Here is an 18,862-nt window from a genome sequence, read left to right as displayed (position 1 = left end):
TTACTAAACTCAGTGGCAGTAATGTTAGGAAGGAAAATGAAGTGAAATTTCCAGTACCCCAGCGTGGTAAGTCAGAGAGCCTGCGGAGTTTTAAAGCATAGCAGGAGACTTTTGCAGTTACAAGGGCGGGTGACCAGTGCACGTCATCGCTGCCGAGAAAAGAAAATGTCTTTCTTCTTTATGATTGGTTCATGCATATGCTTTTGGGGCCTTTCTATCTGGGACCTTGGATGTTCTGTGTTGGGTCCCAGTTAATTCTAGTCAATTGCTCCTCCCTTAAAGTAAGCACTTTCTAGTCCCTAAGATTCCTCCGGTTGACTACCAGTTAACTTCTTTCCTACCTGGTAACTAAATCTTTCCCTACAAACAAAATTTTAAAAATAGGAAAAGGACAGCCAGAGAATGAAGTTCTAGAGTTCTTTCAAATCAGCCTAAGCTGAATATGCACTCTTGGGAATTGAATCATTTCCAAACTGAAGAGCCATTTGTAAGTTGACAGGAAGAGTTTATTTAAGTAGCTCTGCTTCATGCTCCCTTGGACGTCAAGACTTGAAGGGCCCTTCAGCTTGAGAGTGGGTATGGCATGGGCTCGATTCAGTGGACAGTCAGTGAAGCACTGAGTGTTCTGAGAGCGTTTGAAAGTAGTTGAAATTGTTCGGTGCAGCCATGTCCAGAGTACCATTAACATCCAGATTGCAGCATTAGGAAATCAGAGAGTTTTTGCAGCAACTTAAAATCACCTGATTGTTTGTCTGGACTAGAGTTAGATTTAGGGGTACCAGATAGCATACAGAGCACCCAGTTAAATTTGAATTTCAAACAAGCAATGAACCAGTTGTTAGTATGTCTCTAATACTGCAGGGACATACTCATACTAAAAATATTTGTTGTTTATCTGAAATTCAAATTTAACTGGACATCCTGTACTTTTATTTGCTAAATCTGGCAAACATGGATTGCCTCCCTTTTTTGAAATTTGTACACAAACTTGTACAAAGCATTATGGTTCACTTTTGAAAAAAATGCAAATTTCAGTTAACAAGTATAGGCACTTGATAAAAATGTGTTGGGTAAATATTTATTTGTTAAATTAAAATTTGAAACATCCACCATTATTATCCTAAAAATATTAATTTCTATTAAAGTCTTGCTCCTTTTTCTCTTAAATATGGTGAAGCAGTCAGAGCATTCATTGACTTGACATCTCTAATCAAGTGATGAAATAAAATTTGTTTTACATTGAATGGTACCCCCTTCCTTTCTAGATGGAATCTCCTATTGTTGATTCGAGTTGGCTTCTATGTGCCAAGGATATTGCTGTTTTTCCTGGATGTAACTCTTAATTCAGTTTTAAAGGAATTGGCAACATGTTGATTTAACTAATCCAAGGGCCTCCAGGAAAAAGCAATTCATAAAGACAATAGTCATTCTTCATGAGACAGGCTGTGCATAAAAGGAAATTCTTTAGTGCCTATAGGCACTGGAAGGTTAATTGAAATATTGTTTTCTGAAAATTGCGTTGTCATGTATTAACTGGAGAGCAGGATTCAGAAGTTGTGGTGGGATAGTGTTGGGGTTTTTTCTGTTTTTCTTTTCTGGCTTTTGTTGCTGTTTTCAGGAAAAATGGCATTCTCTTGCCTCTTAATAATGAATATACTATTGAAATATCTTGTTAATGTTAATCAGTTGTAATGTACAATTACTTTCTGTGTCTTTTAAAAAATATTTGCCATATATATGTGTTTCATTTCTTTAAAGTTTCTGTATTATACAGAAATGCAATAGATAGAGGGTATAATAAATACAAGGAAACAATTTTCTAGGAATAATCAAATGTATCCATAAAACAAAACTGAAAATACTTATAATATATAGAAATTAGTAATGGTTTTGTTTTAAGATTATTCTTGGTTATTAATTTTGGAAATAAAAATAAAGAAAAAAACTATTTTACTTTATGAAAACATGGAATCATAGGAAGTCAGAGCTGAAAGGGGCCTTTCAGCTTATCTAGTCCACCTTCTTCATTTTACAAATGAAGAACTGGAAGCCTAAGGATGAAGTGAGTCAGCCAAGGCCCAATAGCTAGCTAGTGGCAGAGCCAGTGCTAGAACCTTGAGCACCTGATGCTTAGATCTTCATCCTTCCGTCTCACATCACAGGGCTGTAGGAACAACTCAGCCACTGCAGACCTCCCGGATGACGTCATGGACCTTTGAGGCTTCGGTCACCCTGTGGCCATCACTACTGTGACGCTCCCCACCCCGAGTGGCCCAACCTTCAGATAGGCTAGCGAGAGATGACGGCAAGGCTGTTGTGTTGAGGAACTTCTCCATTGGACACTTACCAGTAGAAGCTTGCAAGCTCTAGCAGTTGTCGCATGGAGGCATCAGTCCTTCCCAGATGATACCTTGGAATCCACCTGCTTCTCAAGCTGAGCTGCAAGAAGCAAGGCCATGGGAAGACATGGGAAGGGGAGGAATTTAGCTGAAACAAAAATCCGTACTTTGCCCTCCTCCTCTCCACTCCATTCCACATTACAAATCTATGGCCCCTTTCCCAAACCACAACGCTTATACTCAAAGTCAGCGTTGTTTCAGTCTGCATTCTATTTGGAAGGAGGAAGGATGCTGAAGAATGACGAGCAATAGGTCCATGTTAGACTGGAGTTCCAGTCCAGGCTTCTCCAGTATCCAATATGTGTGTTTGTCTTGATTTTCTGTTTGTAAATGACATATATTAATGTGCTTTTTGGAAAGTATTTTTAATCTCTTAGAAGGTACAGCAACATGACATTGAACCCAGTTTTCTCTTTTATACCAAGGATCAAGCAGTCTTGGTTGCAGCAATGAGAAAAATCTCTTCCTGGCAATTGCCAACCTAAGGCAATTGCTGTGTTATCATGTCTGTGCCTTTCTTTAGAGGGAAAGGAAATGGGGAATTAGGGTTTGTTAATGCCAGCTGGAATTAGGGTCTACTGATGCCAGGTGGATGAAAACTACACTGTGGAGCCCACAGGAAAAGATGCTCCAAGTCATACATAGTGCAGGGATGGGCGAATGACCACACTTGTCTTGTCTTGCAGGTAGACTTGGGCCTTCTGCGCTTCGTCACTGCTGTTGGGACACAGGGAGCCATTTCAAAGGAAACCAAGAAGAAATACTATGTCAAGACTTACAGAATAGACATTAGCTCCAATGGGGAAGACTGGATCACCATCAAAGAAGGAAATAAACCTGTTGTAAGTTTGGCTGCCACTCTCTCAACCAACTCAGTCTTTGAAATGGATGATCAATTTTTGCTTGTTTGTTTGGGAGCTTTCTGTCTGGCCTGGTTTATTTTTGAATTGATTTTAAATGAAGAGTGCAATTAGAGATTTAAATCTGACCAAGGATGTTCCCAGATCCAGAAGCCAAAAGGAAATTATATGGCTGTTTCCAAGAAAAGTCAATACCAGCCAAATTAAGTGTCAGACTCAAGAACCACTTTAAACCTCCCAAGGGGATGAGGACTATGCGTAGGATAAACGCTGCCCTCTTAGAACCTTAGGAGTTGTTTTGTTTTGTTATTTCCCTGTGTTTCTTCATTCTCTTTCATAGATTCATTCTTTCTTCCTTTCTGTAACAGGCTGAGTTTAGAAAACTCCTTTTCATCTACCCGCTGTGGCTCACAAACTAATTTACAAGTGTGTTTGGCTGCTTCTGTGAGAATGAATAAAACTGAAGGTAGCTCATTGTGTTCCCTCAGATCACACAAATGACATGCTACCTGCTCACTGCTTTCAACCAAGGAGGCCGCGAGACCATGCCCTGCCCCCTGGGTGCTCTGCCCCAAACCGTTTGCAACTGAGATGTTTTTCTCAGCCTGCCTGTTTATTTGAAGTTATACTTGCTCTGATTTACTAATCAAAAGATTTCTGAGAACTCATACTCGCTGTTTCCCAAAAATAAAAAGCTTGCCCTGAAGGCTGAGTAAAACGCACGGAATCGACAAGAGTAGTAGGAAAGATCCAGGTAACTTGAAATCTTACATTTAGGAAGAGGCCAATTAACGTATCCTTGTCTCTCTTCCGTGCATTTATGGTCTTGGTTTTCTCCTTCTGGATCTGGATCTGAGAAACCCCTCCTGGGTGTGAAGTGAGAGAGCTATTAATTCCCTTTCATTAGCTGCAAAGCCCCCACTCTCATTTAGGCAAGGTGGAAGCGGATATATTTCCTGTGAAAGAAAAGTTCTATGGACAGGAAAGTTCAAGGCCACTGGCTATCCCTGCAGGACATGAAACCAGTCCTACATCAGGGGAAGAAAACCCCTCACAGTCAACATCTGTGGAGGTTAAGCAAGTAAATTTTGGCCCTGAGTTGCGTGGCTTATTCTTATTTTGGAGTAGACATGCTTTAGTTTCAAACAAGCAAAAAAAAAAACCCCACTCATGCCAAGGATGCACCAACAAACTACAGAACCCAGAGAGAGTAGGGAGAACTGACCCCAGACCTTCAGGCCATTTCTTTAAAAAATGACTGCTACTTCTCCAAGACTTCTTCTTCAGCCATTGTCCATGGTTGTCTGCATGGCCCAGAAGGTGCTGTCAGAGAGCACACACAGTTCTGAGGGGGTCTGACAATGCACAGCTCGCTCTAGGTCCACTGTCAGGAGCACCCTGCACACAGAAGCGCTTCCAGAGTCAGAGGCAGGAAGAATAAAGAAGGATTCAGCGAAGATTAGATGCGGCATCTGTCTGAGCGCTTTCATTGACCTAAATGAAATCCAAACGTCCACCTGGAGACTAGGTAGTGTTGCCTACCCTGCCTTTCTCTGTACTGTGGGGGCTTTCGGCCACTGCCCTCTTCCCTCTTCCCTACTTTCCTCAGGAGAGTTGGCCATACCTCAGCAAGAGCAGCCTTCCACCAATCACGCCTCCAACAGCCTTCCTTATGTTGAGTGGAACCTATGGCCTTCCATGGTTTTCAGCAAACATAAAATTCCCTCGGTGTGAGGCAAATGTGCACCCCTCCAACCTATGTTGGAGCACGCAGCGCTCTTAACAGACTGCCCGTCTCTCCCTGAAGTGGACTTACTGACCCTTTAAGCACTATGGTTTGGGACTCTACGCCTTCTGGCAGCTACTCATTATTCCATGTCACACAAAAAATGCTCCCACACAGATTGTTTCCCAGAGAGATTTGCTGAAGTAAGGCAGAAATCTAGAGGCCATCACAGGCCAGGATAAATTATGATATTAAATCGTCTCTGGAGAGGGATCAGGCTGACGACTGGCTTTGTGAAGCATTTGACTACCTTCAATTGTGCAGGCCACTTAAGCTACATGAAGTAAAAACAGCCCCCCAACTTTTACAAGCCCTTTCTCCCAGGGGAAGAGCAAGCCTTGGATAACTATGGTCCTCCTCCACAAATGTACCCGGAAAAGTGGGGAGGAATCTCCAAGCCTTGATGGGCCCGGTAATGCTCTAGTTACACCACCTAAGAGGAGGAGGGCAGACTGGCTGTGTGAGAGGCAGAGTGCTAGGTACACGAGGTTACCCCTGAGGCACGTTACATGGGCTGTCCCCAACCCAGGGCTGAAGAAAAAGCCAGGAAAGTAGGGGCTTTCAGTTCCAGCTGAGGCAGGTCTAGCGCCCAAGTGTTCCACCACGGCAGACAGGCTCCATTGCTCAGAGATCTTGCTGGAGAACACTGCTGCGGCATCAGGCCCGGGCAGAGTGGCCCCTACAGATACTTGTGGGAAACTGGTTCGTGACTGGCGCTCATTACATTTGCAGTTACGTGCCTCATCATACTTAGAATAAGATGACTCATTTTTAAAACCAGAAGCAGAAGCCCTGGAATAGCTGATTTTCCTTACATATCATTTATAACTCAGTTTTGATTTTGACCACTAAAACATAATTTTACCAATAACCAAAGAAGATTAAGTCATTAATTAATGTCAGGGATGAGATTTTCCATCAAGAAGTGGAGTTGAAAGAGAGGAAGCTACTTGACCTAGTGCCATTGCTGGGAACATAACCTAGAATTTTCAAAAAGCCACACCCTACACTGAACTCAAAAAGCCCTCCTTCCGGGGGTTCCTGGGAATGTAAAATAGTGAGAGTTCCCGTGAAATGTCTGTGGTATTCTGTAGGTCCTTATGATAAAGTAATAATTTCCCACTTTTTTAGGTAATAGCACATATTCGTTAACCAATGTTATCCTTGTAATAGTGCTTTTGGAGGCTCTAGCCACTCAGAAAATTGAATAGATGATGAGGACAACATTCTATATTAGACATCCTCCTTTCCGATTGCCATCATTTGGAAAAATAATGACGATGTTCTTAATGCCACCTCAACCTTGATAGACAATACTGAAATTGTAAATAATTTGTACAAGAATTTATAAAGACATATTTTTGGATTTGTTTTGAATCCAAACAGGCTGTTATTAAAAGGCCCTTCCTTTTTCCCTGTAGATCTTTCAGGGGAACACCAACCCCACAGATGTTGTGCTTGGAGTTTTCCCCAAACCACTGATCACTCGATTTGTCCGAATCAAACCTATGACTTGGGAGACGGGCATATCATTGAGATTTGAAGTGTACGGCTGCAAGATGACAGGTGAGCTCCAGCCTGAAGATTGCCTAGTTTTGATTTGTGTAGACTTTTCAATACAGGGAGAGTAACTTGTATAAATGCCGTCATTTTCATTCGGTAGCTAAGAGCACACCCTTTGGATTTAGACGAATCTGAGTTTAAATCTGACTTGCTCTCTCACTAGCTTATTTCTTTGGGCAATTTAGTGCCTTTCAAAACCTTAGTTATCTCACCCGGAAACAGTCCTAACGGTGTACACCAGGCAGGGTTGCTGTGACGATGGGTTAGCGCGTGGATATGGAGCACTTGGCACAGCTGGCGAGTGGTAGATTTGGAAGTGGTGCCTTTCCACTAGACAGTGAGATCCATGACGACAGCACCTGCCTTCCGTCCTTGTCTCCTGGGAGCTCAGCACACTGCCTGGTACTTAGATTTACAGTAAATAACTGTAGTATGAAATGTTCTTCCGCTGCTTTATCTTCTTAATTTTGAAGTCTCGAGGTGGCCCTGTTGGCTACAGATAAGGAGGAGTTTAACTTATGAGAATTTCTTCTTTTACTCACTATCTACCCGGACAACTTTCTCTTCAGTTTTGTCTCAATATATACCTACCTTTTGTTGAATGAATATACAGTCCTCCCTCATTAAGCTCAGGGGATTGGTTCCAGGACTCCCACAGATACCAAAATCCATGGAAACTCAAGTCCCTTATAAAAATGGCTACTTGCATATAATCCTCTTGTATTCTTCAAGTCATCTCTAGATGACTTATAATACCTAATACAATGTAAATGCTATGTAAATAGTTGTTACACTCTATTGTTTACAGAATAATGACAAGGAAAAAAAGTCTGTATGTATTCAGTACAGACGCAAGCATTGTAGGCCTTTCCATCGGTGGTTGGTTGAATCCACAGACATGGAACCCACTGATACAGAGGGCCACTGTACTAACAGTAGATATCAATTTATCAATGTTTCTAGTTTTTTAGTTTGTTTCTTCTGACACTAATAGGGTTTTAAAAGTCTCTGTTAAATTTGCAATGAGTAGATGGATTATACCCATTTGAGAGATGAAGAAGGTATGATACTAAGAGATTAGGGCCAGGTCAGGACAGAGCTGGAAGGAAAAGAATGGTCCTGACTGTTATTCTCTCTGTATTTCTATGGTGATCAGTACCATAGCAAGACCACTGGTCTTGCTATATGACTACTCTGTATTCTGAAGTAAACAGTAGTCTAATTAGAATTCCTTTCCATTTAACCAAATACATTGCAATTTTCTTTAAAAAAAAAAAAAGGCAGGGCCCAGTCCCGTGGCCAAGTGGTTAAAGTTCTGTGTGCTCCACCTCGGCGGCCCAGGTTTGTGGTTTGGATCCCAGGCACAGACCTACTCCACTCACCAGCCATCCTGTAGTGGTGTCCCACATGTAAAGTAGAAGATTGGCACAGATGTTAGCTCAGTGACAATCTTCCTCAGCAAAAACAGAGGATTGGCAACAGATGTTAGCTCAGGGAGAATCTTCCTCAGAAAAAAAAAGGCAGTACAACGTAACCTTCAGAATAAGCTTAAAAGTTCACGAACAGAATCAGCAACTGATTCACCAAAAAGTATTTAAAAGTGAACAACTTTCAAAAGTCTATGAACTATTTTTTAATATTATGTTAGTATGCATATTGGGGCATTGACTTTTTCATTCCATGAATGCCAACACTATTGTTTTTATTTTTATCATCTTTAGTATAATTATTTTTAGAGAATGAAACTACTGACTTTTGAAGGAAAAAAAAAAAATCACCTGGGCAATTTTCCATGAAATTACAAACAACTTGGAGAAGAGCTAACTAAGGAGAAAAAAACTATACTTGTTTACAGTACAGTCCATTTTGGAAACTAAAAATTGATATCTGATTTCTTACCAAAATTTTGTTTATTACCATCCTAGAGAAAGACTTGTTTATTGTTTTAGGATCTAAGACTTGGAAGCAGGAATTGGGTGGAGAGGCGTTTGGAGGAAGAAAGGACACTGAAAAGTTAGATATAACCTTGGCTTTATTTTTAATCAGCAATTACATAAGAGAAAGTTCTAGGTCATTTTCAGAGCATTACAAATTAGAGAAGCTACCCATAAATTCATAGAAACAAGGCCATTTGATGTCAGGGTGGAAATTTCTGGCCTTTTCCTCCAACCTAATTTCATGTCACTGTACCAAAAAAAAAAGTGAGGTAAATTTCATAAAGATTCCAAACGTGTTAGTCTGAACTCTGAATTGCCAGGCTCTCCTTTTAGTTAAATAAAATACTTACTTAAACCTAAACTGCTCTTTTTCATTTTCACAAGAATTTCCCAGACAGTTAATTCTAAGAGTGTGAGTCTTCATATGTAACAAAGGCAAATAATTTATTGGATTATTAAAAATAGTTACATGACCTAGTTATTTAAACATAGATGTCTAAAATAGCATATTCTGATATTTTCATGCATATTCTCTTTTACAATTATTTTAAGTATTTTTTTTTCAAATAGGATACTGCTTTTAGGCTCATAGTGCTCGTCTTTTAATCATGACCCCTGATATATTTTAGATACCTTCTCTCTTGTAAGATAACTACAGTCTCCAAATAACTGATCATGGCAGGTTTTTGGAGAGGCCAGCATGTTATGATGATGGTCACATGGACAGATATGTCTAGGCTTCAGTCTGGACCGTCCACTTGATCAATGTGTAACCATGAGCAAGACATTTGGTCACTCTGATCTCCATTTCCTGGTCAGTAAGATATTCAGCTGTAATGAGGGTTAAATGAAAGAATATTTGTAACACACCTGGCTTAGAGTAAGTGCTCACTAAATGGTACCCAGTAAAGTGAACAGTACTCAATAAATTGAACCTAGAATATGCTCCAGCAAGCAGAGCCTCTAATGAGACAGTGATATCAGGGTTTTCTTCTTGGTACCAGAAGCAGATAATTTTCTTCTTTTAGAGGCCGTGGTCCCCTCAGAGTGGAGACTATTAAAAGAACAGGAATTTCTGCTGAACTGGAAGATCCATGAGAGCGGGGCCATGTTTGCCTTATTTCCTATTGTGCCCTGTGTACTTGGAGCATAATAAATACTCCATGCACTTATTTTTGAATGAATGAATGAATTGCAGTTTTATCCAGGCCTTCTGACAAACACGTCATGGATCTCAAAATTCTACCCTTTTCTCTTGAGTAGGCATGTCCCAACTCAATCTGGATTTTTAAAAAGCTATTGAATTAAAAGTTACCATGTGAATACATCACTTGACTTCCAAAGTCTCCAGAGCCCCCAATTTTAACTTAATTCTTATATTCAGAAAGTATTTTTTAGAAATACATAATCCTGGAAAATGCAGAGTATACAATTTTGTGTCACCATATAGAGATGTAAAGAAAACAAGATTAGAGCAAAGGTTTCTGCCTTATTGGTGATTGACAAAGGAACATTTTCATTATTTTGACAAACCAGGCTTCATCATTTTGGCAGAGATGGAAATTGGTGACTGTGTGATATATGAGAATACACTGCGAACTCGGTTGACTTGTATTTGTTAACGGGAAGTCTGTAACTGGTGCTTCTGCACACATCAGCGTGCTCCTGTGTTAATCCAAGTTCACAGTGATGATCTCAAGCACTACAACATCCAGAGGTACCTTCTGAGTCATCAAGGGAAGATTAAATTATGCTCACTCAGGTTCTCCCATCAAATGCAGTTATTACCTTCTCCTTCTTTGAAAATTGGTCAACTGAGTATTTGATTTACCAGTATATCTGTTTTTCCATTAAAGCTGAGTACAGAGATTTTATTGTAAAATAGTATCAATGAAAATAACCACCTCGATCCCCCATCACAGAACTCATCTCTCCCTCCCAGGACTGGTTGTAAGCTTTGCAAACAGGGTTGCCAGGGAAAATACAGAATGTCTAGTTAAATTTTATGCAAATTAAATAACATAATTTTTTTCTTTTTTTTAACATTAGAGTTTTTTTTTTTTTTTTGCTGAGAAAGATTCTCCCTGAGCTAACATCTGTTGCCAATCTTTCTCTTTTTTTTTTTTCCCTCCCCAAAGCCCCAGTATATAGTCGTGTATTCCAGTTGTGAGTCCTTCTAGTTCTTCTGTATGAGCTGCCACCACAGCATGGCTACTGACAGACGAGTGGTGTGGTTCTGTGACAGGGAACTGAACCCCGTTGAAGCGGAGAACGCCGAACTTTAACCACTAGGTCATTAAGGCTGGCTCTGAATAATTTTTTAGTATAAGTATGTCCCATGCAAAATTGGGCATATTTATACTAAAAAATTATTCATTTTTTATCTGAAATTTTAATTTAATTGGGCTTCTTTGATCTTGTCCTGTTGTCTTTGTTTGATTGTTTGCTAAATCTGACAACACTATTTCCAAAAGATTTGACATATAGCCAGGCTAACACTCATCTGAGCCAGCCTACTATGGAGGAACAGAGTTAGATCCTAGCATCTTATCCAAACCTTAGACTGCTAATATAATTTTTCTCCTAATCATTGCTAAAAGAGTCACATAGTTTTCAGTCAAAGGCAAATCCTCATCAGTCTTTTTGGATGAGGCAGACATACAGAAGGAATGACAGTCTAACTGTGCATTATGGACGTGTTGGCTGAATGGGGCAGGGGACCACTAGGTGTGTCAATATGTAAACTGTGCCCCAGCCAGCTCTGCATTAGAGAGAGGACATCAATCTGGTAAAGGTTCTGTGCTCCTTACAATATTCAAGGTAATTGTGTTTTTCTCCAAATAGTAACATCTGGTCTTCATTACCAGCTAAACATTTTCTTTATAAAAACTGGTTTTGAATCAGTCAGGTGTGACCACAGTGACCAAAAATGCGACTTCTATTTTTAACACTATAATTTCATAGTCCCTCAGTAAAATAGTTTTTGTGAATCTTTTTTTAATCCCCTTTAAATTTATTCTTGGTTTCCAGATCCCAGTCTGGAGCAAATACTGTGGCTGAATTACAGGAAAGGGTGCTTGGGAAAAATGACAGCTGCCTTTTATTGTGTTAATAAGTTGATTCATTCAACAAATATTTGTTGAGCAAACACTATGTATAAAGCAGGGCGCAGGGAGGCATAGAAAATTTTTATATATAACGTGGCTTGTGCCCTCAAAGAACTTAAAATCTGGGGAGGCATATAGCAGCAATCCAAGGAACCGAATATGGTCGTCAATATATGAGAAATGTGGATGAAGTGTCATGAAGACTCCCAGAAAAGGAAAACCACGTCTAGTTGGAGAGATCAGGAAAACTGAATAAATGAAGTAGCATTCGAAAATGAGTCAAGATTTTAAATGGTTTAGATAGTGGGAAGGGCAGGATGTTGGGGAATTCCTCGTGGAGGGAACAGAATGAGAGGAAGTCTCCCCTACCACCCACCGCCCCAACTCCCTCAACCCCTATCCCCTACCTCCAGGTGAGGAAGTTCTTCATTTCAGTTGCCTCTAGCCAAAGGGGTAAGTGAGGAGAGGCCTTGCAAGGACCTGATACGGAAGGCCTGGCATGCTAGGTTGAAAGCACATGCATAATTCCTAGGCGAGCAGGCACTGACTGTTTGAGTGAAGAAGTGACATGATCGGAACTGTACAACTCAAGTGGAACGTGTCTGAGCAATTAATTCTTAAGGTTCAGCTGATAACATGGACAGGGTTTAATTACATTGGATACATACCTCTCACTTAGGATGGTTATATTTTTAGGCAAAATTTTGATTATATTATGCAGAATTGAGTTGTTTCAAAGAAAAACAGGTTATCACTCCTGTGCATGTCCTTGCTTGAGACGTACAATTTTGAAAGGAGAATAATTGAAGTGTTGCACATTTTGTTATTAAGCACCAATCAAGTAATCAATTATTGATACTCTCCTTGGTTCAGAAGCTACTTAGGCCGTAGAAGATATGAAAAGATCTATGATGCTGTTCATTGCCTTTGAAGAATTTATAATCTAGCTGTGGATACAAGACACCCCATCTTAAAACATGGAGAGAACGCTTTAATGCTAAACTCTGTGCTGTGTCCTGTTCATGCAATCCTATTTCTGAGAAGGGAAAGCTCCAAAGAAAGGCTAGAGTCATTTGAGAAGTTTTTGTGAAGAGTCTTAAGCTGGGTTTTAAAGTTTGGGCAGAACTTACCTCTGTTAACAGGAGGATAGAGGGTGGCAGGAACATTTTAAGCAAAGGCAATGATGAGAATTATATCTATGGTATATAAGAAGAAAGTGGATTAACTGGAATATACTGTCAGTAATAAGACATAAAATTAGATAATAGGGTGAAACCAAAATGAGAGTCTTGAAAGCCAGAGAGAGACTTTTGATATCATCCTATAAATAATGGAGAGACATGGAAATTTCTTAAAAATCTCTCTCTTTTATTATTGTGGTAAAATTCACATAACATAAAGTTTACACTTTTACCATTTTTAAGTGTAAACTTCAGTTGCACTAAGTACAATCACTTTATTGTGCAATCATCACCACTATCCATCTCCAGAACTTTTTATCTTCCCAAACTGAAACTGAACCCATTAAACACTAACTCCTCATTCCGCCTCCCTCCAGCCCCTGGCAACCACCACTCTACTTTCTGTCTCTCTGACTGTTCTAGGTACCCCATATCAGTGGAATTACACAATATTTGTCTGGCTTATTTTATTTAGCAATGAATATTTTTGAGCATAAGAATGACATTGCAAAAACAAAATTTTATGAAAAGTTGTATGGCAGTTATGTGCAGTGTAGATTCAAAACTGGGGTCTGGGAGGCCAACCCAGAGAGCATTTAGCACCCTGGCCATGAGTGCTCAGACCATGATTATGCCCAAGGAAGTGGAGACTGCAAGGCAAGTCCAAGATATCTTTTTTTTTTAAGAAAACATGACAGGATTTGGTAGTAGAACAGAAATGGAAAATATAAAATAGGGAAAGACAAGATGACGAGGCAGGAACTAGGTGATGGGTGATGCCACGGATTAAAATACAGAGCTCAGTAAAAGGATTCAGTGTCCAGGGGAAAGGGCTGTTTCAGTTTGGACATGGTACCTTTGAGAGGACAACGGGATATTCGCATGGAAAGTTCCTGATGCAGTTAGAAGTAGGGGTGGGGAGGGCGCCTGCGGGGGTGATGGGCACTCTCCTTCAAGACTCAGTCCCAATACCTGCCCCCAGGAGGCCCCTCTCACCTCTTCAGACTGAGTCAAGCATGTTCATTCTCTTCACCTCCTCATCACCTTCTTTTTACCTTTGTTTAGCAACTTTCTTGCTGTTGGAATTATTGATTTATATATGTCCAATTATCATAATCTGAACCACTATTGGGCAGGGCCTACACTTCATCGAGGGATAACTTCTTGACACCAAAGGGACTAGAACATCAAGAGTTTGACATTAAACTTGAAAGAACTAAAAAAGAGGGAAATGTATGTTCTCATTGAAGATTTTCTTTATTGGAATATGAGTGCAGGGAGGGAAATTCTGAAGGAATAGGAGAAAGGTTTGAGGGAGCCAAGGCTCTAGTTTAATGTCAAAGAGTCTAGAGATTTAAAAATGTGTATGAATGGGTACAGACAGTGTTTTTATTCAATATGTTGTATTCTCTTTCTAAGCATGGAGAGTTCTTGAAAACCATTTCACATGATCTATTTCGTTCCACTCTCTAGATTACCCTTGCTCTGGAATGTTGGGTATGGTGTCTGGACTTATTTCTGACTCCCAGATTACAGCCTCGAACCAAGGGGACAGAAACTGGATGCCTGAAAATATTCGCCTGGTCACCAGTCGCTCTGGCTGGGCCCTGCCGCCCGCGCCTCACCCGTACGCAAACGAGTGGCTCCAGGTGGACCTGGGGGAGGAGAAGATTGTGAGGGGCATCATCGTTCAGGGGGGGAAGCACCGGGAGAACAAGGTGTTCATGAGGAAATTCAAGATCGGATACAGCAACAACGGCTCGGACTGGAAGATGATCATGGACGACGGCAAGCGCAAGGCGAAGGTGAGGTCCAGAGCGGAGCGCCTGCCTGGGAGGAAGTGCTTCCTCACGTCCTTGACTCACATCAAGGACCTCCAGCATTTTCCTGAGGAAGCGCGACTTCTTATTTCCTTTCAGCTGTGGGATCAGTGGAGGTGTGTGACGGTGTCAGTGAGATCCGACTCTAGGGCAGGCAGGGATGGGGAGCCGGAATGGTGGCCGAGACAAGCCCGGAAAAGAGCCGCGTACCGGTCGCCTTTCCCTCCCTGTGGGGGGCGCGGGGAGACGGGGCAGCCGTGAGGGGGGCCGGCGGCTGACAGCACAACCCGTAGGAACTCAGTCTCCCTGCAGATCCCAATCTCTCAGGCCCCCACCCTTTTCCTTTTCCCCTTCTCTCACCCATCCCTCCTTGAAGTGTATTTCTATTTTTTTTATTTTTAATTGTGGTGAAACACACATTACAGAATTACCATCTTAACCTTTTTAGGTGTACAGTTCAGTAGTTTTAAGTACATTCACATTGTTGTGCAACCCATCTCCAGAACTTCGTCATCTTGCAAAACTGAAACTGTGCCCACTAAGCAATAAATCCCATCTCCCTCTCCCCCAGCTCCTGGCAACCAGAATTCTACTTTCTATCTCTATGAATTTGCCTTCTCTAGGAGCCTCATATGAGTGGAATCATACAATAGCTGTGCTTCTGTGACTGGCTTATTTCACTTGGCATGATGTCCTCAAGATTCACCCATCTTGTAGCATGTGTTGGGATCTCATTCCTTTTTAAGGCTGAATAATATTCTGTTGTATGCACATAGCACATTTTGTGTATCATTCATCTACTATGGACACTTTCGTTGCTTCTGCCTTTTGGTTATTTGTGAATAATGCTTAAGGATATTTTTTATGCACTGGAACCTTTTAAAGTGCAGTTGGTTCTTGATGATACAGTGAAAGGAGAAATATTCCAACATTCACCAAAACATGTGGTATAATTTTTTTAACCAAACAGATATTCTTTAGTGATGGTGTTTTGCTTAGGCTGTTGGTTAAATTTATTTGCATTCTCTGAGCACACAACACCAACTAGGAAAGGATGCCCAGGAGTATGCTGAGTGGCCTGGCAGCTGGTTTGAGATTAAATAAGTCACAACCCACAGTCTGCTGATGATACTTCTCACACCAACACAATTGGCCTTTCGGTCCAGCCCCTCCATCCCTGCTTTGTTCAGGACTTGCTCCTTTTGTGAAAAGATTTAGCTCATTGGAGGGAACATTATCCTCGCTCCCACTCTGAGCGACTGTGGGAATGTGGCTTAATATAGCGCCTCAGGCCAAAGGCGTTGCAGGCAGGAAACAAAAGCCGGGTGGTGCCGCCAGCTCCCTCTGTCCAGATGTGGGGCTCTGCAGAGACTGCCCCGTCCCCCACGGGCTGCGGGTCAGCAGCGGTGTGGCGCCACCGACAGGGCCCATGTGGTCGGAAGTGTAAGAATTCCTCTCCCGTCTCTCCCCTAGTTAACTGGTGCTTTCTACCACCTTTCTACTGTGTTTGTAATCTACTTGCAGCTACTTTCTTTCTTGTGTTCATTTCATTTTCCCTTTTTATGCCCGCCCCTCTTGTTTTGGTGAAAGAAAAAGTAAAATAAATATCAGAAACGGGAGTTCCCCTAAAAGCCAATGTTTTCTGAGTTCTGAGGCGTAGGGAGCCTGTGACTTTATCACCAAGTGTGAATATGCTGCAAATCAACAACTTCCTGGAGCTGCTGTCACATGGCAGTGCGTGCTGTTGTGACATGTTCTTCATCACTAGGGTGCTCAGAGAGAAAGAAAACAAATCACCATATGCTTTGGATAGGATACATCGGATGCTTCCCCGTCTTTGTTATCGAGTCCACACGTCTGCAGTCAAGTCTGAAGCTCTCACTCGACTGTAGTTCATTGCATAGAGAAGTCCACAGAAGCCAGCACACGGTTTTCAATTTTAACAAAAAACTACATTCAAGATTGATTGAATGTGTTAGATTTTCTTCCTAAAATATGAATCTATCAATCATTGTCATCTTCCTATGACATTTAAAACCATAAAGCTTCTAAATTGTTTATATAAAGCCTAATCTATGATTTCTAACATATCCTTCCCCAGAAATAAAATCTTTAAGATGAAAAAGGAAACTGGTAACACCTTCAATTTAGGAGCTGTACGTATTTCTAAATTGTATAAAGATATTTAAAATATACTATGTTTAAACTTACAAGTGAAGGTTACCTGCTTAGGATGCCAAGTGCCTTTTATGTAACAGTCATATGAGTATGGCCAGCCCTGGTAGTCTAGTGGTTAAGATTCCTCGCTCTCACCAGCAAGGCCCAGGTTCGTTTCCTGGTCAGGGAACCACACCACCCATCTGTCAGTTGTCACACTGTGGTGGCTGCGTGTTGCTGTGATGCTGAAAGCTCTGCTACCAGGATTTCAAATACCAGCAGGGTCACCCATGGTGGACAGGTTTCAGCGGAGCTTCCATAATGAGCCAGACCAAGAAGAAGGTCCTGGGCACCCACTTTCAAAAAAGTGGGCCATGGAAACCCTGTGAATAGCAGCAGAGCATTGGCTGATGTACTACCGGAAGGTGAGAGGATGGCACAGAGACCGGGCAGGTTCGCCTCTGTTGTCCACAGGGTGCTAAGAATCGGAATCCATGGCACCAATAACAACAAAAAAACAAGTACTCTGTTTTGTGAAATAAAACAGCACTTTGATGGATTTAAAATCCTCTATGCCCTCTCCTCACTTCCTACCCTCAAATAGTGCATGATGGACAAGGTATATCAGAGTCTTTCAATTAACTAGACTTTCCAGACTTTTCAGGAGCAGATAGATCTAAACACTCAAAGCCTTCTTCTTCAAAAACGTGATTAGTAAAAGGACGCAAAATTATTTCATAAACAGTTTCATTGTTAGCAAAGTTAGCCTAGTTCCACATGGCTCTTCATTGCTAATATTCTTCCCAGTTCATCACTGACAGCTTTTATAACGTATTCACGTTGTGCTAATTTAGGAAAAGAGCTTGGGATTCCATAGATATAAGTGATTTTCTCCTATGATTGTTGGAGCTATGTTAATGCAGACAGAACTTACATGTGTAGTAATACTATTTTCATTATAATTAGTATCTTAGTGATGACACTTAACTGAGCCTGACAATAATATGTGTCAGATTCTCAATTGCTGGCAGCAACTGCAGTTCTATCAAGAGTGTCAAATGCCAATAGTGAATTTACTCTTGAAAAGAATAGAAGGAAACTTTAATTGGGAGAAGCAGGCCTATGTTAGCCACTTACTTTTAGATTCCTGGGGACTTTTCTGAGTGAGAAAAGAGCAATTAGTTTATGTCTAGAACTCAGAAAACCTCTGGTTATGTCACAACCTACCCAACCTATCTTCTCTTATGTGTGTCCTCCATTTGGTCATGATATTTCCACCACTGAGTGATCGCATCTGTGGCTGGTTTATGACGTCTTGACCCAGCTATTGGGCGTGGGTGCCACTCCAGACTGACACGGCCTGGGGCTGGCCATCCACTCAATCCGGGTTTGGTAGTCCAAATTGCAGTGCATTTAAAGAAAAATTAATGAAACTAAATGTGCGGCCTTGGGCATAGACCTCAGTTTCCTGAACTTCAGTGTTTTCATCTATTAAAATGAGGAGATTAGGCTATGTTATTTCTAAGGGCAGAGGTATCATAGTGTGGTAAAGGGCACCAGTTAAGATTGCCTAGGTTTGAATCCTGGCTCTGCCACTTACTATACATATGGCCATGGGAAAATTTCTTGACCTCTCTGTGCCTCATTGTTAAAATGAAGGTATGAGGGTAATGATAAAACCTATTTCATGGAGTTGTCTTGAAGATTAAATGAATTAATATATGTTAAGCACTTAGAACATTGCCTTGCACCAGTAAACATCATATGATGTTTGATATATAAAAGGATACTCCCAGTGATAAGGCAATGTGATTTTTCTAATCCCCCGCCCCTCCTCCCATTCTGGACAGGATTAAGAATGATGTTGGAAGAAGAGGATATAGGGAGGCTTACCAATTTCTTGAAAAAGAAAACAGGCCTAATCATTTCTCCATTTTCTTACAATTCCACTCAAGGATTTTGACCTTCCTGACAGTGTAAAAAGGGAAATAAAATAATCCAGCAGCAGCCTAGCTCATGAAGAATGTCACAGTGACTTCAAGTTAGGAATGA

The 18,862-nt window shown here is 41.1% G+C and overlaps 1 protein-coding gene across 8 annotated transcripts in view; it reads left to right on the top strand.

The window, feature by feature from the left end:
* Positions 1–18,862, top strand: part of NRP1 (neuropilin 1) — a 134,280-nt gene that overhangs the window by 87,986 nt on the left and 27,432 nt on the right. For all 8 annotated transcript variants that reach the window (XM_058532748.1, XM_058532745.1, XM_058532744.1 and 5 more), the window contains exons 7-9: positions 3,086–3,241; positions 6,467–6,611; positions 14,307–14,638. In XM_058532748.1, the coding sequence (XP_058388731.1) occupies positions 3,086–3,241; positions 6,467–6,611; positions 14,307–14,638 (633 nt within the window). The remainder of the gene's footprint in view (positions 1–3,085; positions 3,242–6,466; positions 6,612–14,306; positions 14,639–18,862) is intronic.

The sequence above is a fragment of the Diceros bicornis genome, chromosome 36, assembly GCF_020826845.1.
Source record: "Diceros bicornis minor isolate mBicDic1 chromosome 36, mDicBic1.mat.cur, whole genome shotgun sequence".
NCBI classification, from domain to species: Eukaryota; Metazoa; Chordata; class Mammalia; order Perissodactyla; family Rhinocerotidae; genus Diceros; species Diceros bicornis.
The sequence above is the reverse complement of the archived record's forward strand: the minus strand, read 5'-3'. Positions and strand labels throughout refer to the sequence as shown.